This window comes from Pleurodeles waltl, chromosome 3_1, assembly GCF_031143425.1.
Source record: "Pleurodeles waltl isolate 20211129_DDA chromosome 3_1, aPleWal1.hap1.20221129, whole genome shotgun sequence".
Classification (NCBI taxonomy): domain Eukaryota; kingdom Metazoa; phylum Chordata; class Amphibia; order Caudata; family Salamandridae; genus Pleurodeles; species Pleurodeles waltl.
Genome location: NC_090440.1, coordinates 1,464,158,021 through 1,464,174,074, shown reverse-complemented (window position 1 = coordinate 1,464,174,074; position 16,054 = coordinate 1,464,158,021). Strand labels below are relative to the sequence as shown.

Here is a 16,054-nt window from a genome sequence, read left to right as displayed (position 1 = left end):
CTTATTTGAAAAAGTTGTTTGCTCTTAAATATGACTTACTTCCATTTTTTTGTCTTCTGGATTTGTGTAGCGTAGAACCTTACTGGCATGTGCTATTATTTGTGTAATGATCTTCTGAACTGAAGGGATATTTTCTGCCATTTCTGCAAATATAATAGAACACTTGGCAAAATTGTAATCAGAAACATACAAATAGAAAGAAAAAAAAACAATGCATGTATTTACCTTCTTCTTTTACCTTGATCACAGCAGCATGTATGATACAAGGCAAAAGATGTCTTGTGAGGTCAGCTGGCTTTTGAACTGCAAGATAATGGAGAACCTAAAACGTAAAAAAAAGGTTTTGAAATGCATTTAAAGTATGGTTCCATACATAAAAAGAAGTCCGACTTCACAATGGGAACGAACGTAGAATTTGACAAAGCACATTATTTACTGAAACAACACTTTGGGCCTGATTCTAATTCTGGCGGGCGGCGGAGGCCGCCCGCCAGAATTCCGCCCCCATAACACCGCTCCGCGGTCAGAAGACCGCGGAGGGTATTATGAGTTTTTCCCTGGGCTGGCGGGCGGTCTCCAAAAGACCGCCCGCCAGCCCAGGGAAAAACTCCCTTCCCACGAGGATGCCGGCTCGTAATCGAGCCGGCGGAGTGGGAAGGTGCGACGGGTGCAGTAGCACCCGTCGCGTATTTCAGTGTCTGCAAGGCAGACACTGAAATACCTTGCGGGGCCCTCTTACGGGGGCCCCTGCCGTGCCCATGCCATTGGCATGGGCACGGCAGGGGCCCCCAGGGGCCCCGCGACCCCCCCCTACCGCCATCCTGTTCATGGCGGCTTTCCCGCCATGAACAGGATGGCGGTAGGGGGGGTCAGAATCCCCCATGGCGGCGCAGCAAGCTGCGCCGCCATGGGGGATTCTGAGGGCAGCGGTAAACCGGCGGGAGACCGCCGGTTTACCCTTTCTGACCGCGGCCAAAGCGCCGCGGTCAGAATGCCCTGCGGGGCACCGCCGGCCTGTCGGCGGTGCTCCCGCCGACCCTCGCCCCGGCGGTCAAAGACCGCCGGGGTTAGAATCAGGGCCTTTGTGTACTTTTAACATGTAAACAAAGCAGGATATATTTGTTACTGTGTGTACTTGCCCAACACATTGAACCTTGAATGGTTGGTTAGTTCTCAATCTGCTGGTTAAACACACAGTTAAAAGCGCAAAAAAATCCCACTAGAGAAACAAAAGTGGATAAAGAGTACTAGGACTAGAAGCAATGCATGGAAAGCACAATCATTAATTCACGACGTCTTTGTTTCAGTAGAGGCGGTAGAGAAACCTGAGAATGGCATACGATTTGACTTTTATAAAGACTTCTCCAGGAAGGAATTAAAAACAGGAATGCGCACATACATGCACAATATCACCGGCAGGAGGGCTGATGTGACTGGTGTCCAGAACAATCTCAATCAATGACAGATTTTGGGATCAAAACTAGGAACACTAGGGGCCTGATTCTAACTTTGGAGGACGGTGTTAAACCGTCCCAAAAGTGGCGGATATACCACCTACCGTATTACGAGTCCATTATATCCTATGGAACTCGTAATACGGTAGGTGGTATATCCGCCACTTTTGGGACGGTTTAACACCGTCCTCCAAAGTTAGAATCAGGCCCTATATCTTTGTTCATGAATAAAAATTAGATGAGGCAGAATTTGACCAGATGGCCCCATGATATTAAAAGCAACCTCTCAAAATAAAACTCAAATGCATCACTATTGCATGCTGAAACAGGCATCCCCCTCCCCGAAATGTGCTGCTACCACTGTTTGACAATGAAGCTGTCACTTTTCTTTTCCTGATAAATCCTGTTGCTTACCTGGAGTTCCATTTTCTATTATCACAGGTATCCTAAAAATGACAGGCGCTAAGTGGATAATGCCAAATTTATTGTGGAACCTGGATTCAATGACAGACCAGTAACTGCCGGCCTGAGCTTCCATTCCCACATTTTAAGAAGGAATCCGAACCTTTCAACACAAACATGCACGCACAGTAAAGTCGCACTGTGCAATACATCCATCCCTGTAACAAACCTTCAGTAAGGGTAACTACATAATATATCCCTTTCTTAACAAACAGATGCACGCAGGACTTCACCAAATGAATAAAGTAAAAGAGAAAACAATAAATAGTAACAACAACATATAATGAGGTGAAAAAACAATCATAATATATACATGTCCCTTAACACGCTTGCAAAGGCTCCCAATACCTTGCCGGTCGCTTCCTTGCGCACAACCTAATGTCCTCACAAAAGACTCACATTCAATCCATCTTTACGAGGTAACCCTTTCTTCTTCATCCTTTAATTTTGCCCCACCATATAATTCTGCCTTATCTTAGAACAAAACTCCCATCCTCTTATCAGCTTGCAGGATGTGACTCCAGTCACCACAGTGGAAGTTGTCCATATTTCTCATGCTGACAAACTCCTTTCACACTATAAAGTGAGTTCCATATATTTAGTCTGTTAAATAAGACTACCCATGAACATTGTCACACCTCCTTTTCCTCTACGGAGTTATTACTTTCTGCACCTCACAAAGCTATAAAAGAAAAGGTATTAATTATCTTGGTTCCATTTTATGACTTCTGCATCACTATGGCACCCAAAGCATTATTGTTGGCATCTGACATAAAGATACGCTTACATTCTACAAAGGTTTAAGCATTCTATCACCCTCATGTTAACACTGGTCACCCCAAACAAACCTCTCATATATATTCATTCATTTTTGTAAGTGATTGTTTTACGGCACAGTTATCAATAAACTTGACATATTACTTATAAACAAGGCAAAATGACTTGTTTTACGGCAAACGTATCAATAAACTTGATATTCCAATAGGCCCAGAAAATATCTTAACTATTGTTTGTCCTTTGGAGATCACCCTGATTAGACTTTGCTTTGGTTTCACACTATCCTGTGTTAATATGTTACAAATGTTACACCTCTTGCCCTGGATTGCTCTTCTCTTCCTTGATGGTCCTTCCTCTCATAGTATATTCTCATCAGTTTTATCAACACCAGATAAAGTTTCCCCCAGTTGCTGCCCTCACCCCGAAAATGTTTAATCCTGAATATATGTTACATTGATTAGACCCTTAGGTTTGTGCTTTGCCCTTTAGAACACAGCTGATGCCGATCCCAAACCAAAAGGCAAGTGTCAGAAAGTAAATGCCTGTTTAGGTGTTATTAAAGAAGTCAGAGGCCTCAAATCATTATGAAATACAGTATGGTGGTAAGTAGAAGATATATGCATGTAGAAAAAACAGGTGTCCATTTCGATGTGGCTAGCATTTGTTGAAGTCTGGCAATTGATGCCAGTCCTCCCAAAGACCACGACTGAGATGAAGCAGATTCACACCCATTCGAAGCTTTCGATTGGCTTTTCTGACAAGCTGTAGGAAACTGGCTCTTTATATATTGGACCAAAAAGAGGTTCATTGTGTAAAGAGTCCAAGCAAACTCCAAACGGATTACAGTGGCACGAATGACACTCCAAATGCTCTCTTTTCTAGTAGTGTGGGCGAGCAGTTAGGCAAACCAGAGGGTAGTGCTAAGCATGTATTGCACACACAATGGTAATAAGAGAGAAACACACTTACAGAAATCCAACACCAATATATTGAAATAACATGTACCTTTATAAAATTTAGAATACAAATATCATCAGAATCAGGTGAGTACTTTTCGAATTATAAACGTTTACAGTTTTCAAAAGTTGACAGTGCAATTTTTGCACCACCAATGGGGGGAAAACATGTAATGTATTCGGGCACTTAACAGTGACTCATGGGACTGCTCTCTGGGACTTACGGTGAGTATGGGGCAAGGTCCAAAGCCACACCAACAGGTCACCTCTGGAAGCTCTACAGCATTCAGGTGCATTAGTGTGTTACGGCGTCTGGTGTCCCATTCACTTCAATGGAGAACTGTCCGGTCAGGAAGAGGCTGCAAGCTGGGACTGAGGGGCCAGTCCAGGGGAACCTGTAGGGGGTATCGATCCTTGAGGTCCTCTGGCACGTAGGGATACCGTTCGTACACTTCTCCTTGGGCTCTGTGGGACTTGGGTACAATAGTATCTTTTGGCGTCGGGTCCGGTGCTAGAGTCACTTGTGGATTGAGTGGGCCTGCAGAAAGAGACTGCAGGAGGCGACAAAGTCCAGTCTGGCCAAACTCAAGGGTGGGCTCAGCTCCAGAGGGTCTCAGGACCCTGTCAGCACTGTCGACTCCCTTGAAATCATGTGCAGAGGTGCTCTGAGGTGCTGGGTCGGTGATCAGGGACTTGCTCTGGGTCTTGGTAAACTGGTCAAGAAGGGAAACAGGGCAGTGGCCACTCTCATGAATAGCCTTGTGGATCCTGATGTTCCTCGATGATAGGTCTGCTTCGGTGCTATTGGAATCAGGTTTGGACTGCCAACAAGCCTTGGCGGCTTCAAGGGGTCCAGTACCTCAGGTATAGGCACAGGGAGCCTTCGGTGGGGTCAGTGTCTCCAGACTTAGGGTAAGTGGTGGGGCTGAACCTCTGGGCTCCAAATAGTCTTCTCCTGCCTCATTGATCCCTCAGAGGGCCAATGGCAAACAGGGTAGAGTACCAGACATTGCAAACGGTGACTGCAGATGCAGGGAAGCAACTCTTCTGCTCCAAGGGAGATTCTCTGGCGATTGGCAAAGCACTGGCAGCTCTCCGGGTTTCTTGGGGTCTGCGCAGTGGTAGGACAAGTCTGTTTCCTCATGAGGGTTGGGTGCAGCAAGCAGGCTGGCAGGGTTGGCACCAAATCAGTCGTGCTCCTTGGTTCTCGGGTCAGCAGTCTTATCTGTCCACTCCTTTTGTGCCCATTGAAATCTGCCACTCTGGTATCATGGGATCCCCTAAATACTCATTTAAGGGTGTTAAGGGGAGGGAGGGGAAGTAGCCAGGGGCTAGTTAACCCCAGTGTCACTATGGCCCCTAGATGACCACTTCCTTTGGGGAGTGGGTATCACCTTGTCCCAGAATTCCTAATTCCACCATACACGATAGTGGAATTCCAAACTTTGTGTACACTTCAGGCTGGTCACCCTAGAGGTGTGTCCAACCTGGCAGTGCAACACGCCTGCTGCATAGATACTTTTCCTGCCAGTCCAGGTGCCAAAGGGGCCCTGATCAGGAGGTCGGAATGCCCTCACCTCTGAGGGAAGCCAGATTAGCATACCAAAGGCAGTGGGCTCTTTGAAGCTTCCTACCTTGAAATGCTAATATAAAGGTAATCCTGTTGGAAGAGGTGTGCAACACCCCTGCCAGTGCAGGCTTTGTTCCTGACCACCAGAGAGCACAAGTTCTCATCCCTGGGGGTCGGAAACTCATTTGTGGTGGCAGGCTTGTTAGAACCAGTCAGTCAGGACACCCGTAGCTGGTAGGCTTTCAGGGGGCACCTTTAACGTAGCCTCTGGGTGCATTTATTAATAAATCCAACACTGGAATCAGTGTGGGTTTTATTAATACAAGGTGTTTGATACCAAACACCATAGGCTTCAGTGAAGCCATTAAGGAATATGTGACAGAACAACTAGGTCCTAAACAACTATAGCCTAAACCACTACTGCTAAACAACTAAAAAGTCTCTACAACTAAGTACTGAACAACTACTGTGTCTGAATAACAATTGCCTGAACAACTAATATATATATATATTCTAAACAACTAATAAACCATAAAAACCAAAAGGAAAACCTTACCTTAAAATTTGTTGTTCAGGCAATTGTTATTCAGACACAGTAGTTGTTCAGACAGTAGTTGTTCAGTACTTAGTTGTAGAGACTTTTTAGTTGTTTAGCAGTAGTGGTTCAGGCAAGTAGTGGTTTAGACCTAGTTGTTCAGGATGTTTCCCGCCATTAAGTAGCTGGAAAATCAATTTTGACCAATGCCCAGTACATACCTTAAGATGACGTCCCTGTTCATTTTGTACTGTCAGTAATGGAAGTGGCCAGCACAGGGGCACATCTGCTCATGCAGATATGTCCTCACAGATAATATAATGCACACTGCCTTGGGACTGTAAGACCTGCTGTAGGGGTGACCTTGTCAAGCTGGCTGCAGTGACAGTCAGTATGAGTTTGATGCTGGGTCCCTTATAGTGGCACACGCTGTGCTGCAGCTCTTAGGGACCCTCTTTAGTACCTATGCCCTGGGTACCAGAGGCACCACTTACTAGGGACTTACAGAGGTGCTAAAGGCTTGGTCACCTGGGGATCACATGTCCAGGTGTCTTGTTTTTGGGGAAGGAACACTGGCACAGGGGACCTGGTTAGCAGGAACCCTTTGCACTTAAGTCAAAGTTGCAATACCAGGTAAAACGTGGGGGGGTCTACTGAAACAAAATCCCAGTTTCTTACAACCTTCACCCTCCCTGCGCCAAAAGACCAGGAGACTCAGCCACAACCTGGAAGAGTCTTCCTAGTCTGTAAGAGCAAGGAAACAGGCTGTATGACTGAAGGGCCTACTCTGCTTTACATCCTCCTGTCCAGGTAATTTTCTATGGGAAGCCGTCCTACCTCAACAGTGTTAGGACCCCATTTAAAATGCACTTGGTCTGCTTCTTTAGTTTCCTTGTCCATTCTCTTTTCTTTGGGGTGAGGGGTGTCCACCTCTGCTAACCCTATCTAGGCCAGGACAACTCCCAGCTTACCCAAATAAGTCACCAGCAACTTACGTAACTCCACCATTACTAACAGGGTCAGAGGGCCTAGTATGCTATTTGACATGGGGTCAGACCACCATGCCAAGGTCAGTGCAGCCATAAGAGTTAACACCCAGCTTGTCAGTGCCCAGAACCACACCTTTTGCTTTTCACCGACAGGCGAAGGGGCTAATTTATAAGTTTCTTTGGGTTTAGGAGACCTATCCGCTGTTTTGGAGTGAAGGTTTACTACATCTTGTAACAAACACCCTACTTCCACTCTCTTTTCTATTAGCCAAGGAGCCACCATTCCATGCTTAACAGCTGCCTGACTACTCAGGACTGCTTGTGGGTGAGGTAGAGCTTCGCCAGTGCCGCTTGGGGAGTCCTAACTAGCTGAGGCAGGATCTCCTTGCCTTACTGAAACTTTGGCTAAAAGTTGCCCACCCTTCCTACACGTTCTCCTTTTTCTTTTCTTCTGGGGCATGCTTGTACTAAGTGTAGGTTCAACACCTCCAGAGTCCTTGGGAGAGTACAGGCACTGGACCAGTTCCTCTTTTGAGCTCTGACCAACCTCTGGGAGGTCATTTCCAAGGGGACAATCAAGCAGGAGGTCTGTACTGACTAACCTTCTCCAACTAAGAGACACAGCTAGGGGTACTAAAGCCACTGACCTATTAGCAACCTCCCCTGGGATAGCCCTAACACTTCTAGTCTTACCTGGGATATACTGGTTTGAGAGTACCAATCCGTCATGCACAACGGTATGACTGGCACAGGTATCTCTCAGGGCATTGACTAGGATTCCATTCACCAGGAAGTGTCTGCTTCCCTCTGGAGTCTCAAACTCACCTTTTGGTCCCACTTTTCAGTTTAAAGCTACAAGGACTTCCTCATTTGAGGAATCATCCTCAAAGGCTACACTGGCAACCCTTGGGGGTACACTAGTGGGCTGGATGTTAGGGGAGGAAGTGTCCTTGGTTCACTGCCTCGTCTGCTTACAGTCACAGCACCAAGGCTTTTTGGAATCCCAGGCCTTATCCTGCTACCCACCTTCGATTTGTGAGCTATCAGTCACCTTCGATTTGTGAGCTGTCAGTTTTTGCACTCCGACTTGCTTTGCGGATCGGGTTTTCCCACCTTGCCACTCCCGCAAGACTTTCCCACTGCTGCTGAGCCCACCCACGCCCCCTCCCCATGCACCTGTGCTCCTCACACTCTCTAATGCCCTACTTAATGGAGGCTGCAGTGCGGGCACGCCACGGCATGCCAAAGGCAGGCCCGTCTGCGTCCATCTGCAACTGGTCCGTGGCCAATGCCGGGAACAATGGTCCAAACCCGTCCTTTAGCTACATCACTGACAAACTCCACCTGTTCAACCCTGGACGTCGCAGTGAAGGCTGCGGCCAAGCCGCACCTCAGTCTACAGTAGGCCTCTTTGCCTCCTCGGACTGCCACTTCACTTGCCTCCACACACACGTATTCTCCCCCCCCCCCCCCCCCCCACACACACACACACTGCACCCCTCACCAAGTCGGAACTCTAGTCTCACACTCACATGGCACCACATACCCATTCCGTACAATAACACTCACATGTATGCTCCTCAACACAAGCTCATGCAGCAAGCACTCCATCGAGATGAGGGACCTCAATTACTTAAATACACTGGAACTCCTCTACCTCACCAAAACCTGGCTCAACCCCCCCCCCCCCCCGGCATCAGACATCGCCACAGTCACCCCTACTGGATACAAAATCCTGCACCAGAATCAACCACCTAAATGAGGAGGATGACTCGCCATCATCCACAGAGACACCATCAAATTTACCTCTTACAGTGACCCAGAAGCCGCTTTTATGGAACACATGTATTTAAAGCTTCCGATGGACAGTAAAACCACTATCAAAGGCACCCTTACCTACAAGCCCCTAGGACCTTGCACCCACTTCAGCAACCTCTTCAACTACCTCAAAGTACCCCTCACCATCGGCACAAATTACTTCATGTTCCTTTGCGATTTTAACTTTTATCTCGACAACCCACAGACTCCAACTCCATGGACTTGCTCGAAAGTCTAAGGGTCAGCTGTATCAAGCTCCCAGTTTGCATTTCTTAAATAGCGATTTTTAAGAAATCACTACTTAAGAAATGCAAAATGGGATGTATGAAAATTGCGATTCAGTAATAGCAATTTCTTAAAAATCGCTATTAGAGAATCGCAATTAGGGAATGGGACTCCATTCATCCATATGGGCCTGTATGCCCATAGGTGCGAATGGTTTTGCATTACCTAATTTGCGAATTTGTTAGGAATTCGCAAATTAGGTAATGCAAACCCCATGGTGCTGGGGGCCTAAGGCCCCCTTTGATGCACCCCAAAAAAATATTTGTGGAGATGTGAAGCGCACACATGGCTTAGGGGCATGTGTGCGCTACATGTCATTTTTATCAATGCATTTATGATGCATTTTTTAAAATTGCACATGCTTACCACCAAATTGGATTTGGTGGTAATTGCATTTCCTAAATGCCCAATTCGCATTTAGGAAATGCATGATACATGTGCTTTGGAAATTGCAAATAGGAATTCCCTATTTGCAATTTCCTATTTAAACAACCCCAATTTGCGATTCCTTAAATGGAGTCGCAATTACAGGGAATCGCTATGTTAGTGATTCCTTGAAATTGCTCTGTGAATGCCTTTCATAAATCCTGAAAGGCATTTCTGCATTCGCAAACGGCCGAATTTTGCGATTCTCAATGTCTGCGAATGCAAAATTGTTTCATACATCTAGCCCCAAAGAACATCAGCCTCACCCAGCTCATACAAGGCCCTACACACATCACCAGACACACCCTGGACCACATCTTCTCCTCCAGCGTCAAGGTTGAAGCCAGCCACATCACATCCACTCACATGGATGCACCACTTTATTGTCCACTTCCACATTGCAGGGCCACCAACTACCCCTAAGGAGTCTAGCAACAATCCAAGCTGCTGCTGAAAGTTACAGAGACGAAATGGCTCAAGGATTTCAAACTAAACTCCTCAGACCACACTAACGACCTCATCAATGACATAACTTCAACAACGGAATCACCACCTGTTCCAATATCCTGGTGCCCTTGAAAAACCCAGAACCCAAAAGATCCAATAAACAAGCTAGCTGGTACAACACTGACCTCAGAGAATTCAAGAGAGTTGGAAAACAACTTGAAAGGAAATGGAGAATGGTAGAAATGGGGTCTTTGGTTGGCAGTCAGGTTACCTCCTGTGTCCAAGCAAGGACCCTAACTAGTCCTAGAGAACCACACTGAGTTAACCACCCCCCTTGGTAGCTTGGCACGAGCAGGCAGGCTTAACTTCAGGGATAAAGTATTTGTACAAAAACACACAGTAATACAGTGAACCACTACAAACACAGGTTTAGAAAAATAGTTATAATTTATTTATTTATTTAAATAAACAAGACCAAATACGATAAAAACTCACAATACACAGTTCAAAATATGAATATAGCCCTTAAAAGCACAAAAATAGTGCATTAAGGCACAAATGCTGCAAGTTAGAATTAAGCGGCGTCATGACGGAGTCGTTTCCTATAATGCGACCCTAATGGCGCCGTTTACAGAGTCGTTCAACCCCTAGGTACAGTACCTTAGCAAACAAGTAGAAAACAGGGCGGCGCACAGAGTCAGGGAGCGAGGCGTCGCTGGCGACAGTTCCAGTGCTACGGGGCAGAAGGCCAGAGGCAGCGGAGTGCAGTGGTGTTGTGTCTTTACTGCACAGCGGTGAAGGTGAAGCGGCATTGGCTGTGAAGTCGGTCCCCTGGTTCTGGCAGGCACAAAGTCCGGCAAGTCACGATGCTGCAGGGCGACCTCACGGGGTCGTCGGATGTCAGCCTTAGGACACTCCGAAGTCAGCGGTTGGGTGGGATCAGTGGCTGCAGCAACGCAAAGCCTACAAGGTCGTCGCACTTCTGCGAGGTCCACGGCCTCGGGCATGCGGCGGCGCGGTTCCGGGCAGCGCCGTCCCTTACAAAGTTGCACTGTGCCGTTAGATAGGTTTTTCTCCAGAATTTCACTTCCAGGGGCCCAAGAACAGGAATGGGAGCCTCTGGCAACCTAGAGTCCACAGCAGGCAGACTCAGAACTGGATGGGGAAGCCTTTGCTGTGTCGGAGACTTCAAAATAGAGGCAAGCTCTACTCCAAGTCCTTGGAGATACCTCTCAAACAGGAATGCACAACAAAGTCCTGTTCCTGTCCCCTTGCACAGCAGAAGCAGCAACTGCAGGATGGCCCAACACAGCACAGATGGCTCATCAGAATAGCGAGCTACACCCCAGCCCCCTTTGTGTCACTGTCTAGAGAGAGTTGCAAGCAGCCCAACTGTCAAACTGGCCAGGAGAGGGTACCACAAACAGGCAGAGTCACCGAATTGTTTAAGCAAGAAAATGCCTACTTTCTAAAAGTGGCATTTTCAAACTCCCAATCCAAAAACCAACTTCATTAAAATATGTATTTTTAAATTGTGAGCTCAGAGATCCCAAACTTCAGATTTCTACCTGCTTTCAAAGGGAATCTGCCCTTTAATAATATTTAAAAGCAGCCCCCATGTTAACCTATGAGAGAGCTAGGCCTTGCAAAAGTGAAAAACATATTTGGCTGTATTTGGCTGTATTTCACTGTTAGGACATGTAAAACACATCGGTACATGTTCCACCTTTAACATATACTGCACCTTGCCCATGGGGCTATCTAGGGCCTACCTTAGGGATGCTTTACATGTATAAAAGGGGAAGGTTTCGGTCTGACAATTGGGTACACTTGCCAAATCTAACTGGCAGTTTAAAACTGCACACACAGACACTGCAGTGGCAGGTCTGAGCCATGTTTATAGGGCTACTAATGTGGGTGTCATAGTTGGTGCAGCAGACCCACTAGTAGTATTTTAATTACAGACCCTGGGCACCTCTAGTGTACTCCACTAGGGACTTACTAGTAAATCAAATATGTTATGTCAATCATGGATAGCCAATTATACATACATTTTACACAGGAGCACCTGCACTTTAACAGTGGTAAAGTGCCCAGAGTATCAAAAACAGTAAAAACAGAGTCCAGCACACATCAACAACCTGGGAAACGGAGGCAAAAAGTTAGAGGAGACCACACCAAGGATGACAAGTCTAACAGACCCTCCCTCCCACCACCCCTTCCCCCCCAAAGCTGAAAGTGGGTAGTAACTATCTAACCCCATGGGAGTTCTCATCACTAAGGAGGAAGAATTCTGGACAGACCATCGACATTGGCGTGTTCCGTACAAGGGCAGTGTTCCACCATAAAGTCCATCCCCTGTAGGGAAATGGACCACCTCAACAGTTTTGGATTCTCATCTGCATTAACCATCTGAGGGGCCTCTGGTCTGTTTGAACCCGGATGTGAGTCCCAAACAAGTAGGGCCTTAGCTTCTTCACCGCCCAGACCAGAGCAAAAGCTTCACGCTCTATTGCACTCCACCTGTGTTCCCTGGGGAGTAACCTGCTAAAGAAGGCTACAGGTTGATTTAGGCCCTCTTCATTTAGCTGTGATAACACTGCTCCTATACCATGCTCTGAAGCATCAATTTGCACAACAAACTCCTTGGAGAAACTAGGTGCCTTCAGCACAGGGGCTGTGCACATGGCTGCCTTCAGGGCATAAAAATATGTCTGGCAAGACTGTCCAGATCACCATGCTTAGTTGCTTCTTGTTTCTTCAACACATTCAAGGGGACAACAGTGGTGCCATACCCCTTGATAAAATGTCTGTAACAGCCAGTGAGGCCCAAAAAGGCCCTCTCCTCAGTCTGGGTCTTGGGAGGCTCCCAAGCCAGAATGGTGTCAATGTTTGGCTGCACGGTTGCTCCACTCCCTACCTGGTGTCCCAAAAACACCACTGAACCCTGCTCTATCTGGCACTTACTGGCCTTAATAGTGAGGCCTGCCTTTTGCAGGGCAGAGGTGCTGCAAGTGTTCCTCCCAAGTGGAAGTGAACACTGCAGTGACATCCAGGTAGGCTGCACTGAATCATCCAGCCCACTCAACACCTGTTTGACCAACCTCTGAAAGGTGGCAGGGGCATTTTTCATCCCAAATGGCATCACTTTAAACAGTAAGTGCCCATCTGGGGTAGAAAATGCTGACCTCTCCTTGGCCCCCTCAGTTACGGCAATCTGCCAATACCCCAATGTCAAGTCAAAGGTGCTAAGGTATTTGGCAGCTCCCAACCATCCGATGAGCTCATCAGCTCAGGGATGGGGTACGGGTCAGTCTTAGTGACCGCATTGAGACCCCCCGGTAGTCCACACAGAACCCGGAGTTCCGGTGTGGCACTAGGAGCAGCAGCCTTTGGGACAAAGACCACAGGGCTGGCCCAAGGACTACTAGAAAACTCAATTACCCGTAGGTTTAACATCTTTGATACTTCATCTAGCCCTGACCTTATCAGTCACCCAGTAAACCTTCTGTTTAACAGGTGGACTGTCCCCAGTGTCCACATCATGTGTACACAAGTGTGTGACCCCTGCGATCAAGGTGAATAGGGAGGCAAACTGACCCAACACCTGGTGACTGTTCCTCTGTTGTTCTACAGTCAGGGAGAGGGAGAGGTTTACTCCCTCCACAGACCCATCCTTCTCTCCAGCAGACAGGAGGTCAGGAAGAGGCTCACTCTTTTCCTCTACCCCATCATCTGTTGCTAAGACCATGGACAATTCAGTCCGCTCAAAGTGTGTCTTGAGGCGGGTCACATGCAGGCCCTCAGTGCCTTTTGCAGCTCCTCCTTGCTGGCGGAGCTCCTAACGGGACAGGCAAGATCCTTACTGAACTGCTTCAGTTGAGCAACTCTAACTCTCCAGCTTCCCCAACTCAAAACAGCTCCAGCTAGTGCATCTCCAGATTGAGACATGATGGCAAACAAGTGCTAATTTCCACGGCAGAAAACGAGTTCCCAGAGAGAAGTTCAAGAGTCACCAAAAATATTGAAGTAGGAAAAAAAAAGTCCCAAAAGAGCAAAAGAAGGAGAGGACAGCTGGGAGGCGGGAGCGGGAAAGGCGCGAAAAAGGAGGATGGGCTGCGGGGCAGCAGCAGCTGGGAGAATGCGAGAGAGGAGTGGGGCAGGGCAGCAGCGGCGGGGAGAATGCGAGAGAGGAGGGCGAGAGAATGAGAGGAGTAAGGAGAAAAATGAGGAAAAGAAGCACAGAAAGCGAAAAAGGCACAGAGACAGCACACTAAAAGAAAAAGGAGGAGAAAAGGGAAAGCGGCAGAGAAGGAGGAAAGCGCTGAAGCTGAAGGCACAAAAACAGCACACTGAATAAAAAGAAGGAGAAAAGAGGCAGAGGGAAGCTCAGCAGAAGAGCAGAGCTCTCCCACTAGGAACCAGAGATGAGGCGCAGGCAGAAGCCTGCAGGTGGAGGAGGGCCTCGAACTTCTGATAGAGGCCAGAGTACGAGTCAGGACGGGCTTCCACTTACAGGGGGAGCTATGCAGAGGCAGAACAATTCACTGACCAGGTCAGTGAGGTTGCACTTTCTACCGCGCAGCGGCTGCCATTAAGTAGGAAGGGGAGAGGAGAGGACAGCTGGGAGGTGGGAGTGGGAAAAGCGCAAAAAAGGGGGGCGGGCCGTGGGGGCTGCAGCAGCGGGGAGAATACGAGAGAGGAGGGGGGCTGGGCCGCAAGGGCAGCAGCGGCAGGGAGAATGCGAGAGAGGAGGGGGCGGGCCGCAGGGGCAGCAGTGGCGGGGAGATTGCGAGGAGAGAGAGAATGAGAGGAGTGAGGAGAAAAACGAGGAAAAGAAGCACAGAAAGCGAAAAAGGCAGAGACAGCACAAAAAAAGGAGGGGGAAAGAGGCAGAGAAGGAGGAAAGCGTTGAAACGAAAGGCACAAAAACAGCATATTGAATAAAAAAGAGGAGAAAAGAGAAAAAAGGCAGCGGGCAGCCCAGCAGAAGAGCAGAGCTCTCCCACTAGGCACCATGGATGAGGCGCAGGCAGAAGCCTGGGGGTGGAGGAGGGCCTTGAACTTCTGACAGAGGTCAGAGTTTGAGTCGGCACGGGCTTCCACTTACAGGTGGAGCTATGCGGAGGCATAGCAGTTCACTGACCAAGTCGTGAGGTTGCTTGCCTCTTGCTGGCACCAGCATAACAAACATGTTGAGACAGCTAATCATGGCCAATGTGCCACCTATGTAATATTCAGCAATGTCGTAACCCTCAGTACCTGCCTTCACTAAACACACACACACACACACACACACACACACACACACACACAAACACACAAGATAGCAAAGAACAATAAAATATTGGATCAGTTGGTAAAGTTATAATACATCAACAAAGGAAACAAAACAGAACAGGTCTGACAAATGTACACTCCTCGCTAAAAAAGGATATTTTTTATTTTATAAAGAAAGCACTAGGACCAGTTTAAGTTCCTTAAAGTAGTTCTTTCTTTAATAAACATTGATTATAGCATTATGAACCACAGTGCAGCAGAAAATACTGTGTAATAAAAATAAGTTCATTTACCCACAAAACATGCCTCAGGGACTGAGGGAGTAGACTGACTATATAACATTGTATGGGGAATTACCACATACTTTGGAAAAGAGAGACAGATTCAGAAACTCTTACAAGGCTGAAAGTGGCGTAGGAGTAAACTTGTAAAAATAAAAGTTTAGGAGGCCCAATGACCTTTATAATGGATACCTTTAATGTCTGAACTCAGAGCAATGGGATTCATTCCTGTATGAATTAGGGCTGTGGAAACTCTGATAGCACCACTGGTAGCAAATTTATTACCCGGGACCTTGTAGTGAAGAAGGGTAAGCTGTCCTTCAAAAAATAATTCCTGTAATAACGTACATACTTGGTGCTAAGGTGACAGGATGGACTTGACAGGATCTTCTGCAAAGTTATGTAACGCAAGCCTGCACTAGAGAGAATGCACCATCTCATATCAGTAGAAATGTTTTAATGCTAAACAAGTCCATTGGTTGTAAGCAGATGCCATTAAAAACGATGGGTGCTCTTTAGGAATGAGAGGAAAGCAGCTAGTGTTCAAAACTGTAATGGTGGTGTGCCTCTTCATATATTAAGGAACCTATGTGGAAGATTTGTGTCCTGTACACAACGTTGTGATATAAAACATGTAAACAATTGTATGCTACAGAAAACAAAGAAGGTAATGCTGCGTAATTAATCTTGGATGTTCTTCTCAACAGAAGTAACATTTGCAAGACAACATAATGAAGATGATAATTTTCAACAGATCACTGGATCAGTCCCAAG

The 16,054-nt window shown here is 47.1% G+C and overlaps 1 protein-coding gene across 2 annotated transcripts in view; it reads right to left on the bottom strand.

The window, feature by feature from the left end:
- Positions 1–16,054, bottom strand: part of RAB3GAP1 (RAB3 GTPase activating protein catalytic subunit 1) — a 434,305-nt gene that overhangs the window by 86,474 nt on the left and 331,777 nt on the right. For both annotated transcript variants that reach the window (XM_069225057.1, XM_069225058.1), the window contains exons 20-21: positions 226–322; positions 40–143 (exon numbers count right to left, since the gene is read on the bottom strand). In XM_069225057.1, the coding sequence (XP_069081158.1) occupies positions 40–143; positions 226–322 (201 nt within the window). The remainder of the gene's footprint in view (positions 1–39; positions 144–225; positions 323–16,054) is intronic.